Raw genomic sequence first — 24731 nt, 5'->3', positions numbered from 1 at the left:
GCTATGGGCAAGGCAACATAGAAAAAACATGACATGCTGATGGAAGCACTGCATCAGGACAGGTTGTGTGTACATGCAAGAAGGAGGTAAGGAAACTGCAAATCTGCTGCCTGCACAGCTCCAGGCAGCAAGCTCCCATGACATACTGCAAAATGGAGCCCTGGCTGTGGCAGCCTGTGTGGATCCCCACTCTCCACTCCCACTCCTGTCAGCAGACAGAGGTTAACAGACTGCAGACATTGTTATGCAGGAGATAAATCTCATTTATTTGTAACCTGTGGCAATTCCTTTTGTTCTTGGCTCAGAAAACCTGCTGGCGGAGTCTGCGGAGCAGCGAGGGGACCATTAAAAACAAAGAATTGCTTTCAATTCCCTTTGAAGTCCAATTTGCTGCAGTAAAACTGCAGGAGAATTAACCAGCTGGACTGCTTAATTTTGCAAAAATTGAGGAAGGGGAAAACATCAGGCTGACCCTACTGGAGCAGGTGATGACAGCCCGGTGCTGAGCTGGTCCTGTGGCCCTGCGGCCCTGCAGACTCAACCTGCTGCTTGGAGCCATGCAACAGCAACAGAACAGAGGAAGATCCGAGAAATCTCCTTCCCATTAAGATTGCAGACAAAGGACCCAACCCCTGCTGCAAGGGCCAAGCTGCTCACTTGGAGCCTGGGAGAAGCACATCTCCTTACTGGAGACTATGATCTGCCCAAAGGCCACTGAGGAGTCAGCTGAGGAACTGAGGAGCCAGCTGAGGAAAAGCAAATGAACTGAGAAGATTCCCTTGGCCTGACATGATCTGACCCACCAATTCCCCTCAAGGTCTGTAGTGTTCGGGACTATAAATATTTAAGAGATGGATTTCCAACCATCTGAGCGCCTTCTCAGTTGCAAAGGCAAAAGCATCCTGAGTGAAGATGCTCAGGATTCTGGGTACAGCCAAGGCTAGAGAAGCTGTGAAAGCACAAGTGCAAGAGGGACGGAAAAGACCTAGGCAAAAAAGGAGAGAACTAAAGAATTTCCTTTAAATATTTTCCCATCTATGCACAATACTACCTACAGGGCAAGTAACCCAGATAATATTTCAAATTAAATATACTTGTGGTATTTAACGCAAATCCTGCCCACACCGCAATGCCGGCTTCATTTTCACTGCCAACTTTTAATACAATTTGCTACGAACACATTTTCCATGGCCCCTTTGAGCTTGTAGTGCCAGGCTCCACTGTAACTATGTATAAATATGCATCTATAATTAAGCAACAGGAAAAAAATACTAGATATACGTACTACATGGTCCAGGTTCAGAGCTTAGGTAAGTACTTAAGAACTTGGTGTAAATTCAGACATATCACTGACTTCTGATTGGGGCTACAACCTGAAAATACATTTTCCCCATTCACTTAGTAAAGGGGCTGGATTGAAATGAAGGGTAGTTTCCCTGTGCTTAGGATGGCAGGGGAGTGGACATGAAGAGAAATTTGATTTTCTGACTCTTCAAAGGAGAGGAAAGAAGAGCTGTATAAGATCCCTTTCTTCATCATGAGCAGAAGATAAGTTTTTAAAGAGAATATTTCAACATTTGCTACAGTCTCATCCTGAGAGAAATTCAGGTAATAGGGTGAGTTGCTCAAGACATATTCAGAGATCTTACTACACAGAGAATATTTTTTTCTGACATTAGCTATAATTCACTTTCTTAAGCTCATTATTTTTCTTCTTCCTACCTAAAATGAGACAACTATTGTTCAACACCTTGGGCTCAAGTTAGATCAATAAACGCAATTTAAACAGTATCAACAGTATCCTGTCAACAGTTAGCAACATCAAAAAAAGTTCTGTCTCCGCTGCACAAAGATGACACAAGGGATGCAAACTGCTTTGTGTTACATTAGAGAGGTGAATAATTCAAACCACTACAATGCCTTTCTCTCTGATCATGGAATACTCCAGGGCTGGAAGCGATTTCCTGACATTTACTTACTATTTGAAAATATTCAATACATGTGGGGACTTTGCAGGTGGGGATTTTTTGTGTGTGTGTGGTTTTGGTTTTTTTTTTTCTGTTTTTTAATGGACAGGCTGCAATCAGGTCCTTGCCAGTATTTGATACGTGATGCTCAATCAGTTACTGCAGGTCAAGCAAGAGGCACCAAACTGAATCTGCTGAAAATTGGAAGTGCCCTTAAGTATTGCCAACATGAATATAAGTGTAAAATCTCTTTATTGAGAAGGGACCGGAAAGGTATGCTCTCAATAAACACCAGTACCAGTGGAGCCTGTTAGCTGGGATGTGCTGAGAGCACAGCCTGGCAAACCAGGCCAGAGTCACACATGGATGAATTATTTGTAAGAACTGCAGCACTGCCCAGCTCTAGATGTATCGAATCTATTTTTAAAGTGACTCAGAATTATAAATAAATAAAACAGTGTCTGAGTTAAAAACTACATAGTGCCTCAACACCTACATGTAGTCTTCCTTTAATGATCTCATGGCAGGCCTGGCCAAGGCACCGGATATATGCAGTGCTACAAGAAATTAGAGCATCCCTGGCCACAAGACTTCCATGTGAAGGCTCTGTAATCCTAGCAGCCATGTACATGAGGGTGACGTGCTGCACACCCTGGCCAGGGTTCTGTGTTACCCTTCTGGAGGAGTAATGGTTGTTAAGCAGGTGAGGGGTCAGAGGGTTGCAGGGACCCTTTGTGTCCCCTCTTACCTGTGGTGTTTGTGAGCTGGAAGGTGATGGATTTGTCAGGGATGCTGCAGACATTGCGGACAGACACCTGGCATGTGTAGCTGGCATAATCCTGAGGTCGTAGGTTTTTCAGCTTCAGGACTTTGGTTTCACCCTGGGATTTGGGAAAAAATAGGGGGAAAAAAAGACACAGGTGTACAAAGCACAGATCATCACTGCAAGTCCATAACCTGTCCCAAGGTTTACAGATTACCAGCAGGTCCCATCAAATCCTCAGGGAACTGAGCATATTCCAAGCCCCTCCAGCTCTATATAAAGGAGACACAAAATGTTTGCAGTGGTAATTTCACCTCAGGGATTTCTCAAAACACCCAGCAACTGACTGACATTTGATCTGAAGGCACTGCCAAACAGGTCTGGGCATAATTTCTCATCAACTGCTGCAAGAATCATCTTGCAGAACATGACAAACCTTAAACATCCCAGAACAGATCCTGGGATCTCACTCTGAGATGTCAGTAGGTGCCCAAGGAAAGTCACTGGGGACCCAACATTGCCAAACCAAAGTAAATTAGAGCAGATTGAGGCATTAATGCTGACCTAAATATGACAAGTTCAACAGTTACACTGTAGAAATTTACACTATAGAGGGAAAGAAGATAATTCAGAGAAATACTCAAAAAACTCCTAAAACTTTCTGATCCTTCTTCTCCAGATTCTAATCTCATTTATGTGGATATAAATCCAGAGTGGCTGCATGGACTTCGATAGCCTTTTCTCATAGTAAGGTAGCAAACAAAAAAAATCACTGCCTGGCACTCCATTAGTTACTGGCTTGTTATAGAAACAGAATTAAGTTGTTAAATTAATGATAGATGTGTTCTGTAGATATTTATTTACAGAATGCAGAAAGCTCTGAGGTGCATCCTATGGTTTGCACACCACGCAACTCATATGTCTTCCCCCGACAACCTGTTGCTATTTTCTCCTTGTGTTTGTCTAAATCTCTTTTGGAGAAACCATTCCATAACTGCCTGCAAATGTGAGAAGGTGTCAGCATGACAAATCCTCCTAAGGACTACCTTGGGGGACTGGACAATGAGCTCAGGCATGCTAATATGCAGAGAACAAGGACATGAACTGAATAAATTAGAACAATAAATACCTGGGACACCAATAACCCTGTGAGAGTCCTGTCCCCTGAGGATTGTTGCTGCGCCACACAAATGATGGCATTTACACTGTGCATGTCATCTACTTACTTACAGGGTCATATGTATCCTGTTTATTGATTAGTAAATGTTGGGTAAATATCTAGAGAGTCTTCAACTCCTTTCTAATGTAAAAGTCTGTTCAAACCTAACACTGGTACAGGTTCACCTCTAAGACAATATTGCAAACCTCAGCGAAGGGTGCTTTGTTAAACATAGTGCGTTTGAGCTCCAGCAAGATTTTCCCCTCCCAACAGTGTTGCAGAGGTGTGTTTTTATTAACTTCAACTCTTACCAACCCAGGCTTACCAACTTACAGGCTTATACTGGTGCTAAGGAGAAGACCTTAAGGGCATGCCTCTATGAGCACAGCAGTCCTAACACCCTCTCTCAGACCTGGGAATGACCCATCGTGTTGGGAACATTGCCTGAGAGGAGCTGCAGGATGATGGGTCCTTTACACATTAATGCTGCAACATGGTGAATTTCTACCAGATGCCTTATTTAGCTGAAGAAAATATCCCAAGACATCCTCTCATTAAGCAATGTCTCCCGTTAATTACACTGAGCTTAGTGAAAGCTGGAGAGCCCATGGTGGCTTCCTCTAAGGCCAGGGATGTCCTGCTTGGGAGCCACATAGTGCACAATGCTGTCTTCAGGGCCAAACAGCAATGCTGACTTACAGTGTTTCTGCAAATCTGCTGCTAACCTGCAGCTCTCTCCTCCCTCCTCATCCCCCTGAATGTTTCCATTTGGCTGCCCATTTCCATGACCTACAGAGATGGCGTGTTTCAATAAAATATGAACATGACTACATTAACTTAAAGGTTGCCTGGGGCACTGCTCAGAAATCAAACTTGGGCAGAATGTGCTCAGGGCCCGGCTTTGGGAATGCAGGAAGGTGCTTGGGATGAAACAGCTGCCCTGGGGAGCTGCCCTTCCAGCCCTCCCTTCTAGCCCTCCCTTCTCACCCATCACTGCCTTGTGCTGCCTAGCAGACTTGCTGGAAATACTGGGGCTGATTAGCATCTGAAGGACACTCAGAACCGGAGCTCAGCTTAGGATAACATGCCCAGAGTGCCTTGGCAAGAGAAAAAATCCCTTTGGTCTCCCACTGCATTGGGAGGCTAACTACTGTGAAGGAAGTGGTATTCATGGGGGGAACATGGTTGTGCAGGGCAAGTCCAGCACAGGCAAGCAGGACAAGCAGAAAGGATGTGGACTCCTTGTCATTGGACAACAGTCAGGAAATGCCCAGGCATCTCTGCTCCCCATAACACGTGGCTATTAGGAAAAGCCCATGGATCCCACAGCAATGCCTGCCATTCACTCACACTGCTAAACAGGAAGCACTTCCCCTTGCATGTGGGGCTTGGGCATTCAATTACCAAAAAAAAAAAAAAATTAGCAATGGGAGATAAAAGAAACCTGATCTTGGAATTTTTGCTTGGATTTTAGTCTCAGCCATCTAACAGCCACATAAACTCATTAGGGGAGCTGTGACCTGCTCTCAGGGACAGTGACAAAAAGGGGAGGGTAATTCTAGGCTGTCACACAGCCCCCTGCTCTTCCTGTACCCTGGGAACCTACATGCAGGAGGCTCTACCAGCCTTTCTGGAGACAGTGCTCCTTGCAGTGCTCCACACTCTCCTCAACATCATAATCCATACAGGGAAAGACAATCTACTACAGTGCCCTGCATCAGCAAGACACTCAACATAAGTCGGCAGAGATTTGCTTTTTTTCACCTGTGTGTAGAGGGGTTCATAGATGTCCACGCCATTGTCCTGACTGTGAGAAAGTGTCTCAGCTCCCCGTTTCCAGATGAAGCGAGCTGGTGGGTTGGAGTTGACAGTGCAGCGGAGGAAGACAGTCTTCTCTTGGTAGAAGCTGCCACGCACATCACTGATGGTCTGGTGAACGGTGAGAACAGGTTCATCTAGATCTGGAAGGAAAGTAGGGACGGTCGCAGCAGCAGTTAGCAAAGCTTGGTCTGCACGTACAGCCTGCAGAGCAAATGATGCTCCAGGCACCACAGAGGAGAGGGGAAGGTCCCACACATTTGGCTGATGACAACTGCTGATTTAAGAACTTATCTGAGGGCAGGTAATACAACCAGTATCTAAAGGGAACAGACAGGAGAAGCCAAAATTGTCCCGCTCACCACACAACCTTCAGAGAATAGAAAGCAGTCTCTGGTTTGCAGATCCCCATGCAGTCCTCAAACCACCTGCCTGCCACATGCCTCTCAGAGCAGTGGGCTGCCTCACCTTCCACGATGGCACACCCCCACTCCCTCCCTCAAAATCACCACTCTCTACTTCAGTGAGAGGTCAGAGGGATCCCAGAAAACTCCATCATCATTTCTCTACTTTTCAACTCCCAGATCCCTCCTGGAATCACAGGACTAAGCCCACGGCTGTGAGATGTCCGTACAAAGGACAAAACAAACCTTCAAGTAAAGGAGTGAGAGTGGAAATCAGGATAAGATTGAGGAACTGAGATGGAGAATCATGTAGACAGGAGCAAGCCTTGTGGGGAGTCATGGGAATATGAGATTCAAAACACTGTAATAGGAATGTATAATTTCTCTCCCTATTAAATATCCTCTGTATTTTCTTCAAAGTCTGTACTGACTACCCTTCTTCAGCAAATTCTACTCGCTTCAACTCCATTCCTCATCCCTAAACTGATTGGATTCTTTTGTTTTCTTCCTTTACAGAAGACACTCCTTACAATTCCCTCACCATACCTCTACTGGACCTGCAGCCATCATGACTGAATCAATGGTTATCAGTGACTTCACTTGCAAGGACTCAAGCAACAGTTCCACAGGGAGAGTATCTTCTCCATCCATGCAGAGCACACTGCTCCCCTAGAGTTGCCCACCTGCTAAAAAGGGATCATTTTCTTGGAAGTTGCACCAGGTATCAATGTTTGAACATCAAGGTAGCATGGGGGAAACCTCAGAGGAGGTGGATCTTTCTCCTCCCAGAACCACTTTGAGACTGACTGAGGTTAAACGTTAAGATCCCACTTGACAAGAATTGACCCTCTAAAACTGAAATCTGTCCCTGTGCCCTCATGTATGTCTTTTAAGGCATCTTTTGAGCTCAGTTGAAGTGATTCCACATTTTCAGGAGCCTTATGACCCCATCTTCAGCTTTGAGGAAACTGAGGTATGTCTCTGGTGCTGCCAGCAAGTCTTCTGCTTGTGTTAACATGTTAACATGCTCATCGCCTCCTGCCCTCCTATGCCACCTAATTTTCATTCCATTTTATTTTACAGATTTGCAAGTTTGGAGATCTGACTTCTAGAAAGGAAGAGGGAAGCAAGGATGAGTTTCTGTTAACAAGTCATCCAAACAACGTATGTTCTCCGCTGAATCACAAGTGTCAACTTGTGCATTTGCATATTTTAATGAGCTGTATGCTTGGCAGACAGCAATTGTAATGGGACCTGAAATTTGTCTGCTTGACCACAGCTCAGAGATACAAGTAGAGCCATTAATGGAACAATGACAAGACCCAAAATAATATCTCAGGGGACAAAAAACAAACCAAAACAAAAAACCCAACCAAAAAAACACTCAAGGTTGAAGAAAAACATACACAAGTGGGAAAAAAAAAGGCTTCTCTCCATACAGTGCTGTCTTCATGTGGCCATAGGGTGACTGAACTTTACATCAAATTCTTTTGGACCAGGACCCTGGGAACAGATTCTCCTCTTTTCCTTCTTCTTTGTCTTTAATCATCCTTTATTTGTTCAAACTTTACATGAGTGACTCTGTAGCAACCATCCTTCTAAGAATCCATTTCTCAGCAGAAAGTATGGTGAATCATTTCCCTTTCTAACCAAAGAAGATGCTTGCTGTTCAGGTCTCTTGGCTCCCAGCTACTCCCCACACAGAAAACAACATTTTTCTTCTGGTTGCTAAAGCATTCTTCCCTCAAATCTTCCAGCCTTCTTTTGTAGCAGTCAGCTCTAGGTCTAGCCCTCCTGAGAAAAGCTAAAATAAAGCCTACAATGATATCTATGTCCTTGATCTACAGGTAACACCAAGGATGTCAGTGAGCTGCACAAATGATAAATTTGGCCCAAGGCTGCTCATGGAGATGACCACATGGGATGTTTCATGCACAGTAAGAGCTTGTAAACATTCATTCTTTCTTTTCCTTTACTTTCTCTCTCTCCCACATGGAAATACTCTGAACAGCAGCTGCCTCTCTGCCAGTATCAAATCAATATGTTAAAGCCTCACTGATGCTCATTTGAGGCAAAGGAATATCATGCTACAGGGTTTAGAGTTTCCAATTTAATATCCTCTTGGCACCAACAATGCTCTCTGTACAACCTTGCTGTCTAATACTAAAAGTATGACTGAGGATGAGCAGTAGCTGTCAAGGACACCAAGGTACACATGAGGGTGTGTACACATGACCTCTAACTACAAAATGGTATGTAGGGAAAGAAGGGGTTTGTTTTTAAACTCTTGTTCATTCAGCTGAAGGTTGCCTGGGTGAGCGTTCAACAAAAACAGTGACTTTTCCTATATGTTCCCTTTACCTACTGCAAATACCAGCAGAAAATAGTCTCTCCTTCCTAAAAACCAAGTGAGCAGAACAGAGGTGCAGTACCAAGTCCATCTGCAGAGTAGATGTTAGTATGAGAAAGCCCTTGGCCACCCCATTAGCCCCATAGTTCTACAGGTCAGAGCTGCATGAGGGACCATGGGACACTACATCACTCTAGCTCCATCCTGCACTGTGGCAGTGCCCTCGGGGCATAAAGAGATTCATGGCGCAGTCCTGTTCTAGAGACACAGGCCCTGACAAAGTGTCACACTGAGGCTTAAGAAAAGCAAGTCCCCTTTGAAATGAAGAGTTATTGTATGTATGCTTCCACCCACATAGGAGAGGAAAGAGGCAGAGAAGCCAAGTAGATCTAGGGCAAGTGTCAGAACTCCCCTAGACAAAGTGATGCAATGCCAGTGAAAAAATACCCATCTTACACACAGTGGCTGCTGCTGAAGCAATCTATTTCCCCAGCCTAGGTAGGATGCTGCCCACACACCAATAAAGGGTAGGGCAAGGAAGGAACAGAGATGGGAACTTCTCCCAGCCATACAATATTACTGTGGATCATAAGCCTGCCAAAAGCTAAGGATGCTCATCTCTATGGCACAGTTTGTGAGAGTCACATCACAGTAAGGCTGGACAGCAGGACTAAGAGGAAGCATTCAGGCAGCAGTTGCTGTCAGCAAAAATATCTGCAAAAGTATTTCCAGATTTGTACTGGAGTTTTGAAGCCTGGAGGTTGCTCCACTGACAGATAACCACAGAGCACATCAGCACAGAAGACTGTGTTGCTGATGAGTGTGGGAACAGGTCATGACAGGTTCTGGGACAGTTTCAGCTGATTTATCGTATTTCACAACTTTTTAGCATCACCTCTTGCTGGCTAGGCCTTCTCAAAAGATATGAGTGAGGAGAGAGATTTGGTATTATTTGGGCTGGAGAAAATTGGAATAGTGGATAGCTAAGGACAATGAGCAGAATGGTAATTTTCTGCAGGAGAGCAAATATGTTCAAAAATTGCTTAGACGTTAAATCTTGGATTCCTCCCATATGGGTGTTATGGCATAAGTTTAATTTCCCTCCCTTTTGTCCACAGTAGCCCAAGAATAGACATTAATCCTGAGAATAAACATTAAGAGAAAACTTCAAAATTTGGAGCCCAAGTGGAAAACCACTAACAGTATCCTCAGGACACAAGAAGGATGGGCACTGTGACCAGCCAGAGAAATGTTGAGTCACCTTTACATTCACCCTTTCACAGCTCAGTCTCCTCAGCTGCATCCCATAGTCTTCTACACTGTTTCCATCATACCACAGAGCTGGCAATGCTGGGAGCAGGGCACTGATTTCAGAAGCTCTCCCAGTGTCGGGGGCACTACCAACTTCAAGAAGCATTGGTTTGCTTCAAGCACTACCAGCTTCAAAATGAAGATAAAGAAAGCAGAAGCTACCTACAATGCTAAATCCCAGACAAGTGCTAGGGAATCCTGTCAGTGACAGACATCATGGCACCTAGATAAGAATGACTCACAAGGACAGACAGAGCTATATTTTTCATGGATTGGTCTAATCTCTTAGGGAAAATGGACCCTGAGGACACCATGCCAGTCCCTTTGCTCCTGAATCAGGTGCACGTGGTCCTAGGGCAATGCAGCTCCCCGCTGGCCCCGCAGCGAGGCAGACATGCAGTAGAACTGTGGGAAGGTCTGGGTTGCCGCTAAACGACTTACACTGCACATCTACTCGAATGGACTTGATGGCAGGGACCCCAACCCCATTTTCTGCTTTACAGTAATAGCGGCCCCCCTGCAGCCTTTGGATCTTCTCAATCCGAAGGGTCTCGTTAAGCACTGACGTCTCTTGGAATTTGTCCGACGCGCTGCCAGCTGTTTTGGTCCATCTCACCTGCATGAGAAGAACAAGACAAATGAAATCAGTGATAGAAAATAGAGATCCCAAGGTACAGCAGAGCTCCCTTTGCTGCTCTTCTCCCTCCTCTCTAGCCCTCTCAAGAATGGGTCCTACAGCACCACCAGACTTAGCAAAGCTCAACTACTGATCTCATTATGTCTCAGTAGGCCAGCTGCTGATTCTCATCCATCACCAATCCCCATGTCCAAGAATTCAGGATGAACCCTCAGTTCACCTAGACACACACTGCATATTTCCTGCTCCTGCTCTGGTTCTGTAAACCCAGCAGCTTGCTCAGTTTTATTCCGCACAGGACTATCAGCATTCAGCCTTGGGACCCCATGTGGCTGGTAGGTCATGATGCTGCAGCAGACATCAGCTCACAGCTACAGAGCTTTCACTGCAGTTCACACTCATCTTTTTCTGGACAGCAAGGCTATTGCTGCTTTTTGCTTTTCCAAGAGTGAGAAAACGCAGTTGCTATCTGACTCTTGCCCCTTTCCCACAGGGAACCCCAGCGTATTTTATTTTTATAAGGCATCCTTTTGCAGTACACAAGGTTTTCCTCTGTTTTTAAAGATACAGAAAAGAAAAAAAAAGAAAAAAGAAAAAAAAATCCCTTCAGATTTCAAGTTATCTTTGCATTTTTTTGTCCTTATATTACATGTCTTAAGATCCTGGCTTGCAGGAACAATGGAGCTGCATGATATTTCACGGTGAATGGTGGCAAGAGGACAGCAATCCTAAAGACTGAACAGTAATTCTTATGTCTGGAATGAGGTACAGCTCTCACAGTGGCAGTACTAGCTTTCCCCTTGTTTTGTGCAGTACAGACAATGAAAGAGAGAGATGGCTTTTCCTAGCCCATTGGTTTCCTATATCTATAGCCTCCCTTCTAAAGGCTGGTGACTGCCGGTCTCCTGCACTGGTGCCCATCTAGACTCTGGGACTGAGATCCAGCAAGATCAGCCAGGAGAAAGAAGATAGACTTGCATTCAGCGTTGGCTATAGATAAAATGGACCAAATATCTTGACCACTTGGCCAGACTTTGCCTAAAGCTCACTGCCATCACCTGATTGATGCTGGTGCTCTAGAAAGAGCAGGGCTGTCTATGTCTCACTCCCAGAGCACCAGACTGAGCAGATTTTCAGAGCTAATGACCATGGATTTATTCAGCCTTTGTAGGCTTATGAAATTGTCTGAGGGCTCCAAGACTCTCCGAGTCTCCTGTTTGCAAGGACAATTCAGCCAGCTCTTTAATCTTTTCAATTGCAAACTCATTTAAGTATTTTGGCCACATTTTCATGCTTTAATGACTGGCTGATAGAAGGGGAAAGAGAAGATTAAACAAAGGTTAACATAAGAGCTTAGCTGGGAAAGAAATCAATCCATGAGGAGGAAGGGCAGAGATAGGATGCCTGTCATGTTTTATATGCACAGGTTCCAGTCTCCCCAGTCACGCCTGGTTCCACATTTTCATGTACCCTGTGAGTGTCCAGGCAATGACAAGCCATCATGTTGCCCACTAGAATGCTGTCTGCAACAGGCTTTGCTCCAGAAATCTCTCTGGCTACTCAGGCTCAAATCCCTACAACCTGACAGGACCTTACCACACATTCAACAACCTTAGGCAGGGCCAGCCCTGTCATCTTCCTCATTTATGATGTACACAGGTATCATTTGCCTATCACAGTCAAAACCCTAGGTTGGTCATTTTTGCTGGTTTGGCTCATATTATTTTCTTTTTATTGTCTCCAGGATATGCTTTTGGTGGATAAACCGTTTCAAATCCTGCTGGCTCCCTTGCCTTTGTCATCATCTCTTTGCCAAGTAGCTCCTCACAAGCAAGTCCACAGAGGCATTACTGGTATATGCAGACATACGGTTTCTCAGCACAAATATTTTTGGCAGGATTGAGGAAGGGGGCCAAGAAGACACACGAATCATATGTGTCTCCCTTGAGTGTATTCTGGCACATCCATCCTCATAGTATGCACCAGCTGCCACTCCTACCATGCTCTATCCCAGAGCTTACAGACCCATGCTCTGGTCCAGTAGCTCTATGGACTCATCCATCCTAACACTGAACCGTCCTGCTTGAGTATCTGAAGGGTGGAGAGGTGGCTGCATGGGACTTGAGGCTATACAAGCCTTTAGACACCCCAGGGAAGGACTGCAAGTTAGCCAAGCTCAGCTTCATACCTCTCCACTGAACTGTGTCTGACAACAACATGGATATGTCCAGTGCCACAAGTATGAATCCACCTCTTGGTGGCCATAAATCAATGAAAAGTAGGTTCTGCACAGCGGTCAGTGAAGTGCAGTACAAACAACTTCACAACCTCTCCCAAGCAGCATCCCCTGGGCTCTCATCATGTGAGAGACTGACAGACCATGAAGGACCAATTCCTATGGCCAGCACATGTGGGTAGCCTTATCTATTCTCTACACTGCTCCTACTTTGTAGTAAGAGTGTTAAAGATTTGAGGGTGGATTGTATATTGGATTCAGTCTGGGCTTTCAGTTTCTGGGGGGACTTCACTGAAAATCATTAGAAGGTCTCTGTAGGCTCCTGCAAAGTTTTGTGGGTTGTTTTCCACAAAAGGAACCTTAAATGCTTCATAGCTTAACAAACAAGTGCTTGCATGATGGGTCATCCCTATTTGACTCCAATATGTAGGAGAAAGCTGGGTACCCCGCTGCCCACAATTTTGCTCTATGTGGAGACTACAAACAAGTGCCATGGGGAGTATGGGTGACAGCTAAGATTGAAAATTTACCTGTGGCCGGGGGTGTCCTGTGACCAGACACTGCAGAACCAGCGTGTCCCCCTCCCGAATTGTGTAAACGCGTTCACTGATGTTGTCTTCCTTCACCACACATGCTTGCCCAGCATGGATGATCTGGGCCTGAGCAGGAGCTGTGGAGAGAAAAGAAGTAAAGAGGGAAATGAGAAGTATCCCAACTCCTTGTGCCCACTACCCAGGGCAGCTGCTCCCACAGCAGGGTGGAAGAGCCAGTTCTTAAGCCACAGAGGGGAAGAGTCCAGTCAGTGCTGGAAATGAGACACAAAGGTCTTAGGAAATAGAAAATTAAGCAATTTTTCCCATTTCCTGGGCAACTGGTATCAACTTTATTTTAACACCTTTGGTCTTGTGATGAGCAGCTGTAGGTATTGAAAAGCAGAATATGGAGATTTTTGGGGGACCCTTCTGCATGGGTTGAGTACTAAGAATATCCTACTCTCATCTCTCCCAGAGAGGAGTACGTAGAAGCAGCTATTTCAGGGACTTGGTCAAATCACAGCTGTTCTATGCCTGTCAAAAATAAGCCTGATTACTATGATTTACCTTGCAGGGGTCTGGCATAACTACCAAGCAGCGTCAGAAAGAGCTTTGAAGCTCTGTACAGCGATTAGCACACATACCTAGAACAGGCATAACACACGCTGCAGGAAAAACAAGTTTTTCCCATATTAAATAGCAGCCTATCTCAGCCTTGAGCAAGAGAGAACACCGTCTGCAAGATCAGGGGACTCATAATCTCTAGGGATCTCTACACCTAGAGCTCCAAACAGACACCAGTTACTCCCAGGAAAATGACTGAAGACCAGTGGAAAAATACATAGAAAGAAAGTTCCCAAATCAAAGTTAAAAAACACAATGACCCCAAAAAGCACCTCTGTCCCATTGCAGCCCTGATGAGCAGCAGGGATAGACAAGCTCTAGGAGAACAGGATTTTATAATGAAAAAATCCTCAGCTCTGAAGTCCTGTGCAAACAGCCTTTGGCATCCTGCTCCAAAGCATTTGTGTGATCACAGAAGCAGCTGAGATGTATTGAAGGCGACTTTGCAGCCCAACAGGACACCTCCGTTTGTTCAAGGGGAAAACTCCAGTCACATTTCAAGAACAGAGAAACCCACAAACGTCTCTGAGTCAGTGTCTCAGTGACAGTTCCCTGGGATACTTCCCTGACTTGCTAGAATGCTTCCAGGAGACTCTGGAGTCACATCTCGAGCTCCTATTTGTGAAATATAACACAAATGAACAAACCACTGCGGAGATGATCAAAGGTTTCAAAGTAACAAGCTTTAGTAAGACTTCTTAAACATGAACAAATTTTGCACAACCTATTAAGGCTGAACCAAGCACCCACTTTTTCCTCAAAGTTAGCTGAACTTCAAAGACTCCTTTTTTAAAAAATTATTTTCATTCTTTTGACATGACCAAAATGTTCTAAAACCAATCACCTGGGCAAGGGAAGCCCTCAGATTTTTACTGGTTTAATCTGCCAGCAGTACAGACCTAAGGCAGGCTGGGCTTGGGCAGTGGAGAAAATCTGCCTTTGAGGGCAGTTTATAAACTGGCATCACTACCATGCACTAACCAAGCGGCAGTGACATGAGAATGGACACAGGGCTAGTGGACAACAAGTTGCTCTTGCTGCTGGGGCTTCACAGCCTGCCACAGCCATCCAACATCTAAGCAGCAGCACTACACATACAGCAAGTTACTCTCTTTTTTGACACTTTGTTAAAATCACTATTACTGTACAAACTGTTGACTAACAGAAGCAACATTTGTATTTGAATAATATGATGGCTCAAACATGTACAAATCCCTCAGGGTCTCCTGTCTTCCCCCACTGCAGGCCTCCCAAGACACCTGCCATCACTCGAGCGCTATGAAATGCTGAAACCAACTGTCCAGGCTTCGCTGATACAACTGAGCAGGTGAGTGACTGACCTTTCCCTGCCTGGGTGGCAGAAGAGTCTTGTTGAACCCAAGAGCAAGTAGAAACCTATATATGTGCTTACACACATCTGTGTGTTTGTATACCCATACATGTATGAATATGTATACTGATATGTAAACACATTAAGTAAATTAGTGATTTATCAGGAAAAGACTATAATAATGCTTGTCAAGCCAACAGTCATAGAGGAGGAATTCAGAAGCCTTTATAACCTTTACTAATACATTTTAATCCAAATGACAGTATCTTGTGCTGTTACAGCCCTCAGATCAGTCTTCTGCAGATCTGCCATCACACCTTTAACCCCACATAAACTGCAGAGCACTTACGGGGCTAATACCCAGGCTGGAATGTTGAAGAACCCCTGTTCTATGATTAAAAGATAGACTAGGTCCCTTTGCATCCTATGCCACATTCCCCCCATCTCCAAACTGTGCTGCTTGCATTTCAGTAGAGTCCTGGCACCCTGCAGCAGCAAAGCTCTTGCAACCTCTCTTTGTAGTCTTTGGGCTGCATTTGCCAGCTGGTGGCTCTATTCTCCCTTTGCAAACATGACCTTGCTGCAAAAACTAATTTCCAGACACCCCATGGAGAATCAGAATATTTATCTGCAGCTCTAGCTCCCAGTTAAATGTTGCTCTGCTGTACCCCATATGGTATACAAGGTAAGTCATATACTCTTTTCCCTTTGTCTATCCCACTTGTTTTATTTCACCTTTCATGTGTAACCCTTTTCTACCAATTCTCCAAAGACATTTCCGCATGGAGAATTTCCACAGCAAAATCATTAGGTCCGGCAGTACAGGATTAGCAGGCTTTTGTGCAATTATTCTGGTGCCAAAATACCTTGTGTTATTTTTCTGGTGGCTGAGTTTGAGAGTAATATTATTTAAACTAAACCATTTTTGGCCCTACAAATCATTACATGGTACTAGTCTACAGCAAAATGACAACCCTGGGAATAAGCCCTGGGTCATAATTTTGTCCTCTTCTCCCAAAATCTCCCTGGATACACTCAGCTTACAAGCAAGGGTGTGAACATCCAGCTTTGTTCATAGGTGTGTGAACTTGCTTGTGTCTTCATCACTAATACCTTTCAGTTAAATTCATTGGAAAGGCACATCACTTTAAGTGAATCTCATCTGCTTAAGCTGTAACATCTCTCTGGCAATCACAGCACCAGGTCCTCAGCAGAACATCCACCATTTTTCCATGTCTTAAACCCCACATGAACCCAAATCCCTCAAAAGGGAACTCAGAAAGCCTAGGGTTGTCATGGAAAGAGAGGCACTCAGGTAGATGGCATAGAAGCCTGAGAACTCTGCCTTTGGTTTGGTTACAACTTGACATTAGTAAGGGAGTGGGGGCTAAGCAATGAACCAATCCAGCTCTTTGGGGCTTGCATTAAATTACGAGATGACACTCAGGAAGGTCTCTGTTCCAAGCTCAGGCTGCCACAGCACACAAAGGCTGGGAAAGTCACCTTATGCCATATTACAGATGGGCAGAGAGACTGTGAGGATTAATTGCACTTCTAATGTGCTTGAACAGAAAGAATACATTATTGTTTGACATCATCCCAAGTCTCCTGGAGGATTTCAGCATGCAGACAGTTTGCACATTGCCAGCACAACAGGATGGCAGGACCACGCCTGTCAGAGCATCAGTTTCACAGAAGGCCCCTAGGAATGAAAAGAAAGGCTGGAGCATGAGGCCAGGTGCTGGAGTTGAAGCAGCAGTCTCAGCCATTCTCAGCAGTGCTCTGTGAAGAACAACTCTTGCACAGAGACAACCTCCCTTGCTAAGTCCTGCTGGGGCAGAATCCCTCTCCTCAGACCGTCAAACCCCAAAGCAGAGATCCAAGGAAGACCTCTGATGGTCTCTATGGGGGAAAAGGGGACAGATAGTTTCCCACCATATTTTTCCCAGAATTTTGAGAGACAGATGAATCATTACTTTTATTTCACTTCCAGGTAAGAGATCAACTTAGGGAAGGCTCCCAATACAAAGTCCTCCAGAGAAACTAGGACAGCCAAATATTGACTGTCAGATGTTTTAGAAGTGAAAAAATTCAGACTCTGAACATGCAGCATTAGGCCCTTCCTCAGAAAATGGCTGGCTTGCAATGCATTTGGCCTCTGCACCGAGATTTTCTACTATGCTTTCACTTGATATATTTACACATTAAAACAAAAGGAAATTGAAATGGATAAAATAACTTTATTCCCAGTGCAGTGTACTGCACAATGTTATTATTACCATAATATGGAAAGTTTATGAGATGCTTGGTGCTTAGAGGTTGCTAATATGAAAATGCAGAAAATGAGAGAAAAATGGTCTTTTGGAGAGGACTGAGTCATGTGTGGTTCACATGTCTAACCATTTATCTCCTTTAACCTGAGATCCCATCGCTACAATGGCAATGATGAGAGCTCCTTCACAGAGAGGATGGTATGTGACACTGCCTACTTTGCTGTCAACACCCACAAGGGCCACTCTCCTCACTTGCAGCACAGCATCAACCACACTTCACTGCTGCCTTGTCAGCAGGCTAACATTAGCCATCACTGTTTGACTCTATCCCACCATTACCCTTGCCACCTGCACACATCCTGCTGATGGCCTCAAGGATGAAGAGCGTTCATCTCCAAAGTTGCTGAGCTAATACCCACAGCTACACACACAGGGGCACTGAATCCACCCACCTCTGCTATCGCCCTCATGCAGGGTAGCAGGAGAGGGAAGCTGCACCTGGAGCTTTCTTTCTTCCTCAGGCTTAATCTACCACCCTACTTAGCATGGCAAGCAATGATCTTCCATGTATCTGGTGTAGTTATAATTCAGTCTCTTCTGCACATACCCTAGTCAAGGAAGTCAAAGTCCTTCCCCATTTCTGTTCACAGGCTCCTTGGACTCACATTGCTTAGTTACACTGGAGCAAGAAGGAGGGGAGCATCAGCCGCTAATCTGCTGCTTAAACCCCTAAAGAACCTGCCTGTCTCCTTCCCTCAGCATTCCCATTGTGAGAAAGTGGTATGTAAGGGATGTATCTTGAAGGGAGTTCCCATAAAAGGGAAAAACACACAGGGTATTTATGAACCACAGTGGGGTTGAATAAGCATTTCATTAAGGAAATCCACGTCTGGCATTCGTTGTGGAACAGCCACTCTCAGCAACTGCGTGTCTATGGGTAGAATTGCCCTGCAGCACTATTAGTTACAGACCATACACGGCAAAACACCCAGGGGGCATCTCAGGCCTCCAAGTCACTGCTTTAGTTAGTGTTTCATCCCATCTGTTCATACAATGCACAGATCTGCTTTAACAGCAGAGGCATACAAACTTGGAGACCTTTGAGGAAGGGATCATGTCCCCTTAGCAGAGCACAAAGAGAAGCCAGCACACATGTAAAGGGAAGAGGCATGCTAGCAACACTCAGTAGGAGTTAGGAAAGTCTAGTAGGATGGGAAGGGTCTGCAGGGGCAGCATCCTGACCATCAAACAAAACACTGCTCTGTGAGCGGATGGCAACTGCCTTGATGTGTGCTCCATCACTATTCAGCTGGTCTCACTGATATCTTCACCGTGGATGAAGACCACAGGCTTTGCTGAAACTTTAGACAAAACAAATTAACCAGGCCAGATCCAGCCCACAATGCAGGGCATGATATCGATGTACCATTTGAAAAGGAGAATTCACTCCAGCTTGAGGACAATTATGGAAATAATAATACACAATCAGTGTCCATTAACACTGTCAGCAGGGTTGTAGATCAATATTGTATTAATGGCTGAAGAAAGACTGCCCATACCCATCAGTCAGCAGTTAAGACCAGCACAATAGCAGAAGAAGAGAAGATAACAATGGGTGGGTGTAATCGAGCTCAGGCATTGGATGTCTTTGTAATGCCTGCCCAGGGAACCCCTGCCATCACCACTTTTCAGAACACATTCCCTGGTGCTTGCTCAGGGGCCTCCTCCTCACCTCAACCCCTCACTGTCTCTTTGCCCAGTGCAATGGCAAAGGGAGCACAGTCCCTGCAGGGAACTAGGGAACTTCCCCTGCAGAAAGTGCTCAGTACAGTTCAGCCTGATTATGCTCCAACTTTTAACATAAGACCAGGCTAGGCCCCTAGCAGAGAGGGAGGCAATTCAGAATCCCCAGGGATAGGTGAGGATCAAAGCACATCCATGGTCCTGGGTCTCCTCCCACTCCTTGAACTGTCTTGCCCAAGCTCCTCCTGTTGACTTTTCCAACGTGGTGTGCTGCCTGGGCAGCTCTGTGCTGCTAAGAGGCTGTCCTAGAGCAAGCCTTCCCTTCAGGAAGCCCTCCCTGCATGCTGACACTAAGGGTTACAACCTGAAACAAGACAGATCTCTAGGGATGCTCTTCAACTCCTATGCACCAGTGTTCTCACTGCAGCCCAAACCACATATGCTCAAAAAAACAAAAAAATTATTCTTACTGTACTCCTGGCCTAAATTTGCAGCAAGGAACACATTATATTTCAGTAGCAAAATGACTCCAATTCCTTGGGTATTTGCACACTGATTATGATTAAAACACAAACATCAATCCACTCATAAAAGAAACACAGCCACTCCCAAGATATGCAAAGTAACCATGTCTAACTCCACACAACACTTCATAGCACTCTTGAGTAAGAAGAAAAAAATCGGTTTTTCAGTGGGAAGTGCACAGAGAAACGACAGAGTTGCGAAAAGTAATCACTGAGGATGAAACTTGGCTACTTAAAATAGCATGGGATTGTTTTTTACTTGGAAGAGACCAAGACTTTGTCTTTACATCTCTGGCTGATTACATCTCCAGAAACAGTTTCCTTTTGCAAAGCTCAGCCAGATGATTTCCACAGTCTTAAAATACCTTTTTGCTTAATCAATGTCACTTCCTTGAAGCATCTCTATAATTTTGTTTCTTTTAGAAAAATGCCAGCAACAAAATCATGTGAGATGTCATGAACAGCACGTACACCTCACAGTGACTCGCAACACCTGCTCCCGAGACCACTATTCAATTTATAACTAAAGCAGTATTATGTGCTTTACTAAAGTATCAGTCACCAGATCATCACTGATCCCTCCGCCCCCCAATTCCCAGCTCCACTGTCTGCAATGGCTCGCTAGCTTTCCTAATGTTCTCAAAATATTCTCACATAGGTCCACCTAACTGCAGAGTGTCAAGCAGCAGAGCAAAATCGATCGGCAACTTTGTTTGATAAGAATCAACTGATGGATATTATACACACACAACATTATGGTGGCATAAACCTTGCATTATTGCCTAACTCTTATGCCTGAGCAGAATTTCTGTTGATGACTCAATGCCACCAATACGAGGTAGGTTGTCTCCAAATCTTTAGGGCTCCAGATATGGTGGCAGTCAGAGCCTGTACCTCACCCGTACTGTCCTGGAAGATTCCAACTTTGGCTGGGAAATGAAAAACGCATGCCTGTCTTTTAGTAGCCATCAAAGAGACTTTGTAATCTTTTCCAAGCCACTTCCCACTGTGCCAGCTACAGAGCCTGAGCTGTATCTCTAAATCGTGCTGCAAAACCCAAGGAGCGACAGAGCCACACTTGGGCAAGGTGATCCTGCCAAGCTGAGTGGTCAAAGCATCTCACTCAAAAACACATTTCTTGTCTGGTTGCTACTTAAAGCTCCTAAGCATTTTAGAGGGAAATACAAATGAGGCAAGCAGCTAGGGCAAGAAATCATCCTCTATTCTGGAGACCACTGACAGACCAACTTGTTTGTCAGCTGGTAAAATACACCAAAAAATGAAACAGTCCAGTCAGAGAAAACAGGGCTACAAAGAGGGGAACTCAGCTGGGCATGTACACCACAGACAGTCATTTATCCCATCCACGTGCTGCAGGAACAGCCTCAGTAGGACAGGTAAGCACTAAGCTCCTTGGTAGGTTTTGATCCCTTGCCTCCTTACATAAACACCCACCATGTCTCCAGTCCCCTGAACCAATCTCCAGCTGCTCCATGCACCCACCACTGTCTGAAGGTGAATTAACAGCTACAGGCATCCAGAAAGCTTGCAGACCCTCTGGCATTTATTAGCCCTCATGCTCTCAGCTTTCACTGTGCCCATCACCAGAAGCCTCTGAGTAGACAGTTCAACAGAGAGCCAAGGTTGGCTCAGGTGGAGACACAAGTCAGCTGCTCTTCATGCATCTCACACTTCTGATCTCCTTTTCTGCTCCTTCATCATAGCATGAAGGACCCACCAAAGATGCATATCCCCACTCAGCCAGGAGAACTGCCTTTCACAGCCATGCTGCAGCTTGGCAGCACAGGCAGCAAAGTCCAACAGGCAATGTCCCCAGGATCTGCTGCTAATAACTTTTGCAGGTAAATAGGCTTTGCTTGAATGGTCACAAGGGTTTCACCTCTCCTCTTTTCCCTGAATTCAAGATCAGCTCATTCCCAAAGCCACCATTGGCACTGCTTTTTCTAGTTTCTTTCCCCTTCTATACTTTGAACAACTTTGGTGACTCTTCAACAGAGGTCCATGTGCACAGATCTTTAAACCACCGTTCTTTGAAACTCAGCTCTTGTTTCATGGCTAGACCATCTAACATAGGAGATAAAAGGAAAGTACAACACAGACGCTTCTTTCTTTCAAAAGTGCGAAAAAAAAGTCAATTCACTAATCATTTGTTGACTAGATTAGCAATGAAGGTGCATTAACTCCAATCAAGGAATAACTACAGGCTCCCTTTCATATCAAAACTGAAAAAGAAATCAGATGACAGCTGTGGTTCCTGGATCATAAAAACTAAAGAAAAGCAGAGGTAATGGTTTCAAACTGAATTCCCCAGGTAATGGGACACATAGAAAATGCTCCAGACTTTGCTGGTAGAGAAACCACCGAAGTCACATACACTTGCTAAATAAAACCCACCCTGGAAACACAGGGAGAAACAAATTCCGGTGTACTAAAAGCAATAGAGAAGAAGCAGAATGAAAACCAAACCAGTATGCAATCAGAGCACACCAACAGAAACTGGGTAAGAATAGGAGCATTTCTATAAAACTCCAGCTGGTGCTGTTCAAAATGCTAAACTCTGAGGCCCAAAATCTTCAATGCCGAGGTGGAAACTGCAGGCTGATGGGCAGGACAACAACTGGCAGAAAAGAGCTGCTATAAGAGGGGACTTCTCTCTACATGCAGAGCCAAAGGGGACATCGTATACTCAGGGCTGCTAACCCCGGAGAGTGGGTGCGCAGATATGGGGCTGGCAAAGCAAGGCACTGACTAGCTGGTGCCCCAGCTCTCCTGAAGACCTCCCTGTGTACGTAACCAAAGCAGTTCCACCACTGTCAGGAGAGTTTCTGCAGAGGCACAGAACTCTGTGCAGACCACAAAGCCCATCTGCACAGCTAAGTAAACACTCAGGCACTGAATCAATGTTAAATCCTCACCTGTCACAGCTTTGTTTCTTCCAGGGCCCCAGCCAGCCAGCTCAGAGTAAGCTGGGGATGTGAGGGCAATCATGCCATGATGGCAGTGCAAACATTCACTCCACACAGGAGAGGAAAGATTCAACAAATGGCCATGTTTACCTACTGTTATACCCATCTTCTGCATAAAGCAAAAGGCTATTTCAATTGTGAAACAGAGGGTGGGGAGGGGCAGAGAGGGGGGAATGAGAGCAGGTAAGAGCCACAAGAAAGAGACTGAAATAAAATTTCACTGAAAGTCTGTTTTGTTCTCACCACAGTTAGAAAGAGCTGAAAGCACAAATGCTGCCCTTAATTCAACTATCTAAAATCCAATTTTGCTACTGAAAAGTGGTGGGCAGCAGTCTCTGTCCTAAGCTATATGAACAGCGGTGCCCAAACCATATGCACCCTGGGTCCCCTGCAGGAAAGTCACCTCCCAGGGGATCAAAGCACAGTGGCTGCATGAGATCTGCTTTCAGCTCCAAGCTACTTGGTGGGGGACAAGCAACGCCAGCTGACACAAACCACAGCACAACCACTCACTGGAAAACCTGGCAGAGATGTCAAGGACCCAGGGGATGGCAGAGACTTGGTACCCCTCTGCTGGGTATATATCTGCTCCCATCAAGATCAAGGATTAGAGGCAGGGGTGCTGCTGATGGTACAGGGAGGTTGCTGCTAATACAGCCAGCCCCTCAGTGGAAAGAAGCCTTTGTGCTCAAATGAGTTCCAGTGCAGGTCCTCACAACACACTGAAGCTTTTATCCCCCAAGCAGTGCTGTTAGGTGGGGAAATGCTGCTATTGTGCTCTGCCATCGTTGGGCAGGAAGCCTGAAGCACAGCCAGGGATCAATCCATAGCTAATTCCAGTTTAGTGCCACATAATGCAAAGGCCAAACTCCACCCCAAAGGAAGGGTGAGAGCACTGAAAGCAAATGCCAGCAAGTTGTCAGCAAAACTGAGGCAACAGGGGCTGAATGACATCCCTAGAAATCAAGCCAAGTAATGTTTTATCTTGACAGCATCTTTTACATCCCTGCAGTGCCTTTGGTGTTCAGAGTCCTAGAAAGTCCCCAGCTCTTTCCCTTCCGAGTACCAATAATTAACAACCACAAACAGGCAGACAAGCAAGCAATTCCCCCCGGTTCCGATAAGAGGAGCTGACATCTCTCTAACCCTAGTCACCTCCATTGTATTATTCCCTTTGTTTATTGATCCTTTTATGCACATAATGCAAATTGACATTTAATAATTCAGCCGAGTTAATGGTGCTTAAATATTAAAAGGCTTTTCTCTTTTAATTAGCTGTAGCACAATAGGCAACAAAGGAGTGCTAGATAGACGCCATTTAAAATGCTCTTGGTCCAAGTTCCTTGGCCTTTTTCTAGGAATGGGAAAGAACAGTTCAAGGGAAATTTTGTACAAGTCTCTTACTCTTGCTAGGAAAGTAACTAACCCATAGAAGAATTTCCAGAGACTTTAATTCATAGAGCATATTCATCTCTGTCAACTCTTTGTTTTCTCTCCCTTCTGCTCTTCTCCTAATAAAGAAAGGAGGGGAAGGAGTGACAGAGGGTAGAATTAAAATCCTTCCTCATAAACAGTGCCAGCACCCACGTAACATGGTGCGGATGTGGATGCAGAAGCCTTCTGATACATCATTGCAAGACCTGCATCCAGTTGAAAACAGAGCTAAAAGGGAGAAGTACACAGAGCTAATTGAAGAGTTACAAACAGCACAGAAATCTTGCAATTATTCCCTGAGGCAAGAATAACTTATCCAGGAAATTAATTTAAGATTACACTGAAAAAAAAAATAAATCCACATACAGCAGGCTAAGGGAGCACTCACTTATTTCTCTTCTGCTCATTATGCCAAGGGTTGAGAATGAGAGGGAAAATACACGGTATCTTTAAACCTCTGTTCCATCTCAGCTGGAGCCGATGGCAGTAATACATCTTAGTCATAATGTTGCTGGTATGTATCATCATAGCTGCAAAGACTTGGCATTATTTGGGGTGTTTTAACTGTGCATACCTCCTCTCTGAATTAGTGCTCATTTTAAGTCCTCAATGGGTTTGAGTTTGGGATAATGATTTCC

The 24731-nt window shown here is 45.0% G+C and overlaps 1 protein-coding gene across 1 annotated transcript in view; it reads right to left on the bottom strand.

Annotated features, from left to right (window-relative positions):
- MDGA1 (MAM domain containing glycosylphosphatidylinositol anchor 1) overlaps window positions 1-24731 on the bottom strand; it is a 137604-nt gene that overhangs the window by 84428 nt on the left and 28445 nt on the right. Inside the window, exons 3-6 of the mRNA XM_029965106.1 lie at window positions 13176-13315; window positions 10214-10388; window positions 5654-5850; window positions 2716-2848 (exon numbers count right to left, since the gene is read on the bottom strand). Coding sequence (XP_029820966.1) covers window positions 2716-2848; window positions 5654-5850; window positions 10214-10388; window positions 13176-13315 — 645 coding nt within the window. The remainder of the gene's footprint in view (window positions 1-2715; window positions 2849-5653; window positions 5851-10213; window positions 10389-13175; window positions 13316-24731) is intronic.

Source organism: Manacus vitellinus, unplaced genomic scaffold (assembly GCF_001715985.3).
Source record: "Manacus vitellinus isolate BGI_N305 unplaced genomic scaffold, ASM171598v3 scaffold_8_pilon, whole genome shotgun sequence".
Lineage (NCBI taxonomy): Eukaryota > Metazoa > Chordata > Aves > Passeriformes > Pipridae > Manacus > Manacus vitellinus.
Note: the sequence above shows the minus strand (reverse complement) of the source record. Positions and strands in the feature narration are given on the sequence as shown.